The sequence below is a fragment of the Heptranchias perlo genome, chromosome 2 (genome assembly GCF_035084215.1).
Source record: "Heptranchias perlo isolate sHepPer1 chromosome 2, sHepPer1.hap1, whole genome shotgun sequence".
NCBI classification, from domain to species: Eukaryota; Metazoa; Chordata; class Chondrichthyes; order Hexanchiformes; family Hexanchidae; genus Heptranchias; species Heptranchias perlo.
In genome coordinates, this window is record NC_090326.1 from 155,472,117 (window position 1) to 155,483,436 (window position 11,320).

Below are 11,320 nucleotides of genomic sequence, written 5' to 3' on the forward strand. Positions count from 1 at the left end.
TGGTCATGTGAAAGGACAAATCAGACTTAAGCAAAAATACAGACTGAAAGAAAATAACTCAAGAATAGGGATAGGTATCAAGCTCAGCTAAAGGCCACGAAAGCTGCTGGTAGAGCAGCCATAAGGTCACTGGAGAAGATAGTAGATAACTGTGGTTGCAATAGTAACATTTTTGGCTATGTTAGGAGTCAGAGGGCCATTAAGCACTGCGTGGGACCATTAAAGGATTGCACAGGGCTGATTCAGGTAGACTCCCAGGACATGGCCGAGGTTTTAAATGGCCACTTTGTATCAGTCTTCACTCCGGAGCAAATGTTCAGTTTGCTAAAAATGCAGTGTACAGTTGCCTCTAAGGTAAGTGTCAAAGTGGATGCAAACATAGCCCTGGATAGAATTAAGGGGCCTTAAAACAGAATGTGCTGCTGGTCCTGATGGCATTCACCCTTGGGTACGCAAAGAAATGGGAGCAGTACTCAGTGAGGCTCTTGCTCATATATTTAAGAGCTCACAGTCTGGGATTCTTCCCCTGGACTGGAGGGAGGCCCATGTGGTGCCAGTATTCAAAAAAGGGAACTAGTCAGTACTTGGAAAGTATTGGCCCATTAGCTTGACTTTGGTTGTAGGCAAGTTGCTGGAAAGGATTATTAGGGATATTCTGCATAACCACCTGCACAGAGAAGGGGCTTTTAGAGACTCTCAGCATGGCTTTTGGAATGGGGTACAGATTTACAAATCACTAAAAGTAGCAACTTGGGTTAATAAGGCAATAAAAAAGGCAAACCAAGCACTGGAGTTCATTTCCAGAGGGATAGAATTGAAAAGCAGAGAAGTTATGTTAAACTTGTACAGAACCTTGGTTGGACCACATTTGGAGTACTGTGCACAATTCTGGTTTCCATATTATAAAAAGAATATAGTGGCATTGAAGAGGGTGCAAAAAAGATGCACAAAGATGATACCAGAACTGAGAGAATATACTTATCAGGAAAGACTAAACAGGCTGGGGCTTTTTTCTCTAGAAAATAGAAGGCTGGGAGTAACCTGATAGAGATCTTTAAGATAATGAAAGGGTTTGATAGGGTAGGCATAGAGAAAATGTTTTCATTTGTGGGGGAGTCCAAAACTAGAGGTCATCAAATATCACATAGCCACTAATAAATCCAATAGGGAATTCAGGAGAAACTTTGTTACCCAAAGAGTGTTAAGAATGTAGAACGTGCTACCACAAGGAGTAGTTAAGGCAAATAGCATAGATGCATTTAAAGGGAAGCTAGATAAGCACACGAGGGAGAAAGGAATAGAAGGGTTAGATGAAGTAGGGAGGGAAGAGGCTTGTGTGGAACGTAAATGCTGGCATAGATCAGTTGGGCCGAATGGCCTGTTTCTCTGCTGTAGACTTGATGTAACTCGATGATATCTTACCAACCTGGTTGGATTTTTTGAGGAAATTACTAGGTTGGTGGAAGTAGGTAGCTTGCTTAACATCATACAACTGGATTTTCAAAAAGCCTTCAACAAGGAGCCACACAACTAGCTACTTAATAAAATAAAATCTTGAGGAATTGGCTGGCAGATCTTGGGTTGGATAAGGAATTAGATGCACACTCATAGGCAGAAGGTTGTTATTAATGGTAGCAATTCTGCAGCAATTGGTATTGGGACTGTTGCTCTTCACAATCTTTATTTGGTGATCTGGATAAATACATTATTTTGGGATACAGTATATGAGGGAAAGTAAGCTGTGAGAAGGACACAGAGTCTACAAAGGGATATAGATAGGCTAAGTGAGTGGGCAAGAAGGTGGCAGATGGAGTATGGGTACGGTAGCATAGTGGTTATGTTACTGGACTTTTAATCCAGAGGCCCGGATTAATAATCCGGAGTCACGAGTTCAAATCCCGCCACGGCAGCTGGGGAATTTAAATTCAATTAATTAAATAAAATCTGGAATTAAAAAACTAGTATCATGAAACTACTGGATTGTCATAAAAACCCAACTGGTTCACTAATGTCCTTTAGGGAAGGAAACCTGCTGTCCTTACCTGGTCTGGCTGATGTGTGACTCCAGACCCACAGCAATGTGGTTGATTCTTAATTGCCCTCTGAAATGGCCAAGCAAGCCACTCAGTTGTACAATCTCGCTACAAAAAGTCATAGTAAGAATAAAACCGGACGGACTACCCGGCATCGGACCACTAGGCACCGGACATGACAAAGGCAAACCAAGCCCATTCGACCCTGCAAAGTTCTCCTCACGAACATCTGGGGATTTGTGCCAAAATTGGGAGAGCTGTCCCACAGACCAGTCAAGCAACAGCCTGACATAGCCATACTCACAGAATCAGACCTTTCAGCCAATGTCCCAGACTCTTCCATTACCATCCTTGGGTATGTCCTGTCCCACAGGCAGGACAGACCCACCAGAGGTGGCGGTACAGTAATATACAGTCAGGAGGGAGTGGCCCTGGGAGTCCTCAACATTGACTCCGGACCCCATGAAATCTCATGGCATCAGGTCGGACATGGGCAAGGAAACCTCCTGCTGATTACCACCTACCGTCCTCCCTCACCTGATGAATCAGACCTCCTCCACGTTGAGCACCACTTGGAGGAAGTACTGAGGGTAGCAAGGGCACAGAATGTACTCTGGGTGAGGGACTTCAATATCTATCACCAAGAGTGGCTCGGTAGCACCACTACTGACCGAGCTGGCCGAGTCCTGAAGGACATAGTTGCCAGACTGGACCTGCGGCAGGTGGTGAGCGAACCAACACGAGGGAAAAACTTATTTGACCTTGTCCTCACCAATCTACCTGTTGCAGATGCATCTGTCCTTGACAGTAGTGGTAGGAGTGACCACCACACAGTCCTCGTGGAGATGAAGTCCCGTCTTTGCACTGAGGACATCATCCAACGTGTTGTGTGGCTGAATGGGGTAGATTCAGAACAGATCCCGCAACTCAAAACTGGGCATCCATGAGGCGCTGTGGGCCATCAGCAGCAGCAGAATTGTATTCCAGCACAATCTGTAATCTCATGGCCCGACATAGTCCTCACTCTACCATTACCAACAAGCCAGGGGATCAACCCTGGTTCAATGAGGAGTGTAGAAGAGCATGCCAGGAGCAGCACCAGGCGTACCTAGAAATGAGGTGCCAACCTGGTGAAGCTACAACTCAGGACTACATGCATGCTAAACAGCGGAAGCAACATGCTATAGACAGAGCTAAGCGATTCCACAACCAACGGATCAAATCAAAGCTCTGCAGTCCTGCCACATCCAGTCATGAATGGTGGTGGACAGTGAAACAACTAACGGGAGGAGGAGGCTCTGTAAACATCCCCATCCTCAATGATGGCGGAGTCCAGCACGTGAGTGCAAAAGACAAGGCTGAAGCGTTTGCAACCATCTTCAGCCAGAAGGGCCGAGTGGATGATCCATCTGCCTCCAGACCTCATTACAGCCTTGGTCCAAACATGGACAAAAGAGCTGAATTCCAGAGGTGATGAGAGTGACTGCCCTTGACATCAAGGCAGCATTTGACCGAGTGTGGCACCAAGGAACCCTAGTAAATTTGAAGTCAATGGGAATCAAGGGGAAAACTCTCCAGTGGCTCGAGTCATACCTAGCACAAAGGAAGATGGTGGTGGTTGTTGGAGGCCAATCATCTCAGCCCCAGGACATTGCTGCAGGAGTTCCTCAGGGCAGTGTCCTAGGCCCAACCATCTTCAGCTGCTTCATCAATGTCCTTCCCTCCATCATAAGGTCAGAATTGGGGATGTTCGCTGATGATTGCACAGTGTTCAGTTCCATTCGCAACCCCATGAATAATGAAGCAGTCCGTGCCCGCATGCAGCAAGACCTGGACATCATCCAGGCTTGAGCTCATAAGTGGCAAGTAACATTCTTGCCAGGCAATGACCATCTCCAACAAGAGAGAGTCTAACCACCTCCCCTTTACGTTCAACGGCATTACCATCACCAAATCCCCCACCATCAACATCCTGGGGGTCACCATTGACCAGAAACTTAACTGGACCAGCCATATAAATACTGTGGCTACAGGAGCAGGTCAGAGGCTGGGTATTCTGCGGCGAGTGACTCACCTCCTGACTCCCCAAAGCCTTTCCATCATCTACATGGCACAAGTCAGGAGTGTGATGGGATAGTCTCCACTTGCCTGGATGAGTGCAGCTCCAACAACACTTAAGAAGCTCGACACAATCCAGGACAAAGCAGCCCGCTTGATTGGCACCCCATCCACCACCCTAAACATTCACTCCCTTCACCACCGGCACACTGTGGCTGCAGTGTGTACCATCCACAGGATGCACTGCAGCAACTCGCCAAGGCTTCTTCGACAGCACCTCCCAAACCCGTGACCTCAACACCTAGAAGGACAAGAGCAGCAGGCACATGGGAACAGCACCACCTGCACGTTCCCCTCCAAGTCACACCATCCTGACTTGGAAATATATCACTGTTCCTTCATCGTCGCTGGGTCAAAATCCTGGAACTCTCTTCCTAACAGCACTGTGGGAGAACCTTCACCACATGGACTGCAGCGGTTCAAGAAGGCGGCTCACCACCACCTTCTCGAGGGCAATTAAGGATGGGCAATAAATGTTGGCCTCGCCAGCGATGCCCACATCCCATGAACGAATTTTTAAAAAATAATGTGGGAAAATGAGAAGTTATTCACTTTGGTAGGAAGAATAGAAAAACAGAATATTTTTTAAACTTGAGAAACTATTAAATGTTGGTGTTCAGAGAGACTTGGGTGTCCTTGTACAAGAAACACAAAAGGTTAGTATGCATGTACAGCAGGCAATTAGGAAAGCAAATGGCATGTTGGCCTTTTTTGCAAGGGGGTTTGAGTATAAGAGTAGGGAAGTCTTACTACTGTTGTACAGTGCTTTAGTGAGACCTCATCTGGAGTACTGAGTACAGTTTTGGTCTCCTTATCTAAGGAAGGATATACTTGCCTTGGAGGCGGTTTATTAGATTAATTCCTGGGACGAGATGGTTGTTCTATGAAGAGAGGTTGAGTAGAATGGGCCTATACTCTGGAGTTTAGAAGAACGAGAGGTGATCTCATTGAAACATATAAGATTCTGAGGGCGCTTGACAGGGTAGATGCTGAGAGATTATTTCCCCTGGCTAGAGCATCTAGAACTAGGGGGCACAGTCGCAGGATATGGGGTTGGCCATTCAATACTGAGATGAGGAGGAATTTCTGCACGAAGAGGGTTGTGAATCTTTGGAATTCTCTACCCCGGAGGGCTGTGGATGCTGAGTCGTTGAGTATATTCAAGGCTGAGGTGGATAGATTTTTGGACTCTAGGAGAATCAAGGGATATGGGGATCTGGCAGGAAAGTGGAGTTGAGGTCGAAGATCAGCCATAATCTAATTGAATGGTGGAGCAGGCTCGAGGGGCCATATGGCCTACTCCTGCTTCTAATTCTTATGTCTCAAATTACTTATAAGAATACATGACATATGGTAAGTGTAGCATACTTGGGAGGACCAGGAGACTTAGGACCATGGTTTCCAAAACCTTTCGCCACTGGATGTTTTCCTTACCTCATATCTGGGTCTGTCCTAGACTAATTGATAGAGATTGATTGGCACGATTAGTCAACGAATCCATTATTGTTGTATCGTGCGACTACCAGGATGATAGAAGGCGAACTAGATGGACCCTGGTCTTTTTAGGTCTATGATGTGGAGATGCCGGTGATGGACTGGGGGTGGACAAATGTAAGGAATCTTACAAAACCAGGTTATAGTCCAACAGTTTTATTTGAAAATCACAAGCTTTCGGAGGCTTCATCCTTCGTCTGGAGTGTGTCGGGTTCCTTGAAAATTACCACATATATAGTCACAGAACAATGTAATCACCAGGCATTGTTGTGCTACAATAGCTTCAAATTAATTTGACAAGTATGCATAGATTTTAAAGAGGTATACGGTGTCTTTTTTTAAATGAATGCTGAAAAGGCTCAGATACGGGCTGACAAAACTCTTCCACGATATATTCACCATCTCCAACAAGAGAGAGTCTAACCACTTCCCCTTGACATTCAACGGCATAATCATAGAATCATAGAAAGGTTACAGCATGGAGGGAGGCCATTTGGCCCATCGAGTCCGCGCCGACTCTATGTAAGAGCAATCCAGCTAGTTCCACTCCCCCACCCTATGCCTGTAGACCTGGAATTTTTTTCCTTTCAAGTACTTATCCAGTTCCCTTTTGAAGGCCATGATTGAATCTGCCTCCACCACCCACTCTGGCAGCACATTCCAGATCCTAACCACTCGCTGTGTAAAAAAAGCATTTCCTCATGTGTACTTTGGTTGTTTTTCCAATCACCTTAAATCTATGTCCTCTGGTTCTTGACCCTTCCGCCAATGGGACTAGTTTCTCTCTACTCTGTCTAGACCCTTCGTGATTTTGAATATCTCTATTAAATCTCCTCTCAACCTTCTCTGTTCAAGGAAAACAATCCTAGCTTCTCCAGTCTATTCACGTAACTAAAGTCCCTCATCCCTGGAATCATTCTAGTAAATCTCTTCTGCACCCTTTCTAAGGCCTTCACATCTTTCCGAAGTGCAGTGCCCGGAACTGGACACAATACTCCAGTTGTGGCTGAACCAGTGTTTTATAAAGGTTCATCATGACTTCCATACTTTTGTACTCTATACCTCTATTTATAAAGCCCAGGATCCTGTTTGCTGTTATAAACCACTTTCTCAACCTGCCCTGCCACCTTCAACGATTTGTGCACATATACCTCCAGATCCCTCTGTTTCTGTACCTGTACCCCTTTTAGAGTTGTGCCCTCTGGTTTATATTGCCTCTCCTCGTTCTTCCTACCGAAATGTATCACTTCGCATTTTCTGCATTAAATTTCTTATGCCACGTGTCTGCCCATGCCAATAGCCTGTCTATATCCTCTTGAAATCTATCACTTTTCTCCTCACTGTTCCAAGTTTTGTGTCATCTGCAAATTTTGAAATTGTGCCCTGTACACCCAAATCCAAGTCATTAATATATATCAAGAAAAGCAGTGGTCCCAGCACTGACCCCTGGGGAACACCACTGTATACCTCCCTCCAGTCTGAAAAACAGCCGTTCACCACTACTCTCTGTTTCCTGTCACTTAGCCAATTCTGTATCCATGTTGCTACTGCCCCCTTTATTGCATGGGCCGCAATCTTGATAAGCCTACCGTGCGGCACTTTATCAAACGCCTTTTGAAAGTCCATATACACCACATCAACCGCATTGCCCTCAACTACCCTCTCTGTTACCTCATGAAAAAAACTCTTATCAGATACCAGGATTTAAAGGGTTAAATTATTCGGACAGGATTCATAAACTTGGCTTGTATTCCCTTGACTTTAAACGCTTGACCATCCAGTGTTGGGTGAACTTAGGCTTTATAGAGTGAAGAGTCCGGCATCTGGCACCAAATTAAGATAGTGCTGCTGTCTTGCTCTGATTGAGTTCTCGTGTGAAATCTAATATGCATGTTATTACTGACAGCAATCCAGTGAAAGTGATGTTGTGAAAAGTGTACTGGATCATACCTTTTTTTTCTCATTGTTTTTCCTCTAGGTATATGGACCAATTCTGGCCCGATATATGGAGCTAGAAAAGTTGGTGCGGAAGAACTGCTGAACAATGAAGAATTGATCTGTGTGAAACCTGCACCATTTGATTGACGTGACTGTGTTTCATTATAGTTAAAAGAGAATCCAACCCCAGCATTCTCAGATCACACAGACATTTTCTGTATATCGTCTATTTTTCCCTGCATTTTCTTGATCATTTCCCTGTATTTTTCTGTACCAAGTGTAGAAGTATGGCGTTATGATAAACAGTAAAGAAATCCAACTGTTACATATAGTTGAGACTGGTGTAACTAATTAGCGCACAGGTCAGTGCCAGGATTGACTCATTTGAGCGTAGTGTTTCATACATCTTGTCATTTCAGCTTCAAAATCACACCCCCCACACATGGGTGTGCAGATTGGAATTTGACTTGGTAACAAGGTAGCATAATCTCAGGATTATTACCAGAATAATGAAGGGAGATAATTAGCATAATTCTTTTCACACAGGTCATTAGAACCTGGCCTGCTTTATCACAAGTGGCTATTGAGACAGAGCAGCAAATCAGGTTGGGACCCAAATGCCCCTGGAGTTTTCATCTGAAGTGGTGGGGGACGGAGTTTCTCCTCCGCCACAAACAAGACCATTGACTGAGGAGGGAGCAGGGGCCAGGAGTACCCTTCCAGAGGCCTGGTGAATCCAGTCATGCCAGGCCGCTGAGTGGCGCAATGGGGGTGGGTGGGTCTGACCGTGGGAGTTTCAAGCCAGGGATGTGGCTTGGACAACCCCCCTCCCCCCAAAGGGATTGGTCTATTTTGTAGCACAGGAATTTTTAGATGTTCCCATTACAAAAGGGACCATGGGGGACAGCTGTCATCAATCCAGAGTGGAGGTATGTCAGGGTCAGCGGCAGGAGTTCACAACGGGTCCGTGCATAGGGCAGGTGGGCATAAACACCGCTGTGGCTGTTTTTCCAGCACCCACTGCCCATGCAGCCAGAAATTGAAGGTCCTGCCCAGAACCTCCCACCCCCCCCCCCCCCAAAACCCGGGCCATGACTTTCTTCTCCCCTTGCGTAAGGGGTAAAATCAAGATATTTTTAAAAATGTAATGTCTTTTTGGGGGTTCAGGCCAGTCTCCTGGTCTGGACCCCTTGGCGAGGTCCACTTTCGCTCTGTTGGAACCTGGTGTATCTTAAGTATGCCAAGTGAGATACACCGGGATCGAACTGAGCCAGGCAAGTGGGTTAGGGTTAGGGAAAAATCCTGGAAACCCGGTGTAACCAGGTCCCTGCCATTTTCCGATCTACTGTTGGAAGTTATAGCAGGAGGCTGGCAGAACCCCTATGGATTTGGGGGGGGGGGCATAGTGATTAAGTGATGCTAAGTTTAGGTTTTAAAATCCTGGAGGATTGTAGGAAAAAGGTAAGGATTTCCAGTCTTGTGGTCCTGGGGAACAAATAAGTCAGAGTGAGAAGACTTTGATGAGTCTTGATTTCAACACAGTGATAATGCAAAGGAGGAGGAAGAGGAGCTGGGATGGGAACAGGAGAGGAAAGATCAGAACAGCTCCGATCATAATCAGACTGATAAAATAGAGGGAAGGGATAGGTTAAAAGGGAGCCAGAGAGAGGTTGGATGCTGGAGGTGCAACAGGATCACTTATCAGATAACAAGCTTTTCCATATATCTTGTTCAGGAATTTGAGAGAAGTGTTTGGAGAACCTCTTTAGATTTGGGAGCAGTGTTCAAATCTTGAATGGATGTGGATTTTGTAGAAAGTTTAAAAAGTTGTTGAGAGGGAGAATTATTTGGTAAAGCAGAGGAAATTAGCTTCTTGGAGGCAGCTTTATCAATGGAGGAGATAAATGAATTCCATTCACGATCAGAGGAGGTATCATTTTTTCCACTGCACTCAGCAGGATATAATGTAATTAATTTACTATTTATTCATGATTTCTAAGAATTTTTTTTAAAGCAATACCATTAATAATTCATACATTTTTTTTTAAATCTACAATTTGTTCGTATGTGTCCAAAACTAAAGATACACTAGCCTTCACAAAAAGATGTTTTAGACCTTAGTACGTTTAGGAGGGAGAGAGAATAGCTGGGCATCATTTCATCATGTTCTGCCAGCCAGGACATCATGTACAAATGACACAGTGGTGTGTTTTAATGTTTTGTGATGTCACATTTATAAACAAATAGCGGTTTGCCACACTACTTTTCACAAATACAATGCTCTTTTAATCACTCAGTATACGGTACACTATAATTATTGTTCTCTTCTAATTCTTTCAACAATAAAGTAAATCATAACTGTAACTAAACACCTGATTATTCCATATTTTACTGAGCAGCTGCGGCCAAAGATTAAGTTTCTTTGGTAAACAAATCTGTTTTTCAAATAATCAGTTTCCTATACATTGCTGGAGTTTCCACAGACATGAGAACACCACAGTCCTTTGCAATGAAGAATCTACAGTTAAAATGAACAGTACCTTGGTATGCACAAGGTACCGAAATCTAGATTGGGCAGCTGTACATTTTAAATGGTAGCATCACTAACTACTCTTTTTTCTATATCGAGTTGCGATTATTGTTTTGTGGTTAATATTCATAGAATCATACAGCACATAAGGAGGCCATTCGGCCCATCGTGACTGAAAGAGCTACCAATTAGCCCCTCTCCCTTGCTTTTTCCCCATAGCCCTGCAAATTTTTCCTTTTTATGTAGAGATAAATTCCCTTTTGAAAGTTACTGGGAGAACAATCCCAGCTTCTCCAGTCTCTCAGATAACTGAAACTCCTCATCCCTGTTACCATTCTAGTAAAACCCCCGCTGCATCCTCTCCGAAGGCCTTGACGTCTTTTCCAAAGTGCGGTGCCTAGAATTGGACACAATATTCTAGCTGCGGCCTAACCAGTGATCTCGTATTCATGAAATCATTTACTGCTGGAGCACCACTTAGCATTGTTGTTATTGCAAGGGCCTGTTCCTGGAAGTGCCAGACGTCATTCATTAATCCAGCGGTGCAGAGTGGGCGTGGGCTGTGGCAAGTGGCATCACAATAGCAGTTTGATTGGCTGTTACCATTAAAGTAGCAATCAATCATGTCACAAAAGCATTATGCTTTACTACAGAGTAGGTCTTGACATCACAATAGCAGTGGACAATTACATAACAATGGAAAGTGATTGACGCTACAAAGAAAGAGAACACTTGCATTTCTATAGCGCCTTTCACGACCTCAGGACAACCCAAAGCGCTGCACAGCCACTGAAATATTTCTTAAAGTTATATTAAATCATACCTTGATCTCTCCCCATTTCCCTCTGGTACTTCCAGCTCTTTCGAGCACCTTACTTTGCTCTACCCCTTCCACCTCTCCTATAAAATCCTCATTGTCTACTGCCCGCCCCCCCCCCCACCCGACCCCATGCCAAGTTTCTCACCAAGATATCTTCCCTCCATTCCCCCCTCCTTCAGCCTCGGCATTGAGCAACTCCACAACTTCATAAGTGATTTCAGCTGTCCTTTCCCCCTCACTGACATGTTCTCCATATAAACTCTCCTATCCATACTCCCTCGACTTGCCATCTGCAGTGGTCTCTCTACTCCCATTGTCTCTACCATGGACCGGGCCATCTCTGACCACTTCCTTGTGTCCCTTTCCACCCATGTCCCCGTACCCCCT

The 11,320-nt window shown here is 44.9% G+C and overlaps 1 protein-coding gene across 4 annotated transcripts in view; it reads left to right on the top strand.

The window, feature by feature from the left end:
* Nucleotides 1–9,952, top strand: part of xylb (xylulokinase homolog (H. influenzae)) — a 204,801-nt gene extending 194,849 nt beyond the window's left edge. For all 4 annotated transcript variants that reach the window (XR_010957849.1, XM_067967913.1, XM_067967897.1 and 1 more), the window contains one exon: nucleotides 7,624–9,952. Coding sequence is in view for 3 of the 4 variants with exons in the window: in XM_067967913.1 (XP_067824014.1) it covers nucleotides 7,624–7,686 (63 nt within the window). In the remaining variant the exon portion in view is untranslated. The remainder of the gene's footprint in view (nucleotides 1–7,623) is intronic.
* The last annotated feature ends 1,368 nt before the right edge of the window (nucleotides 9,953–11,320 follow it).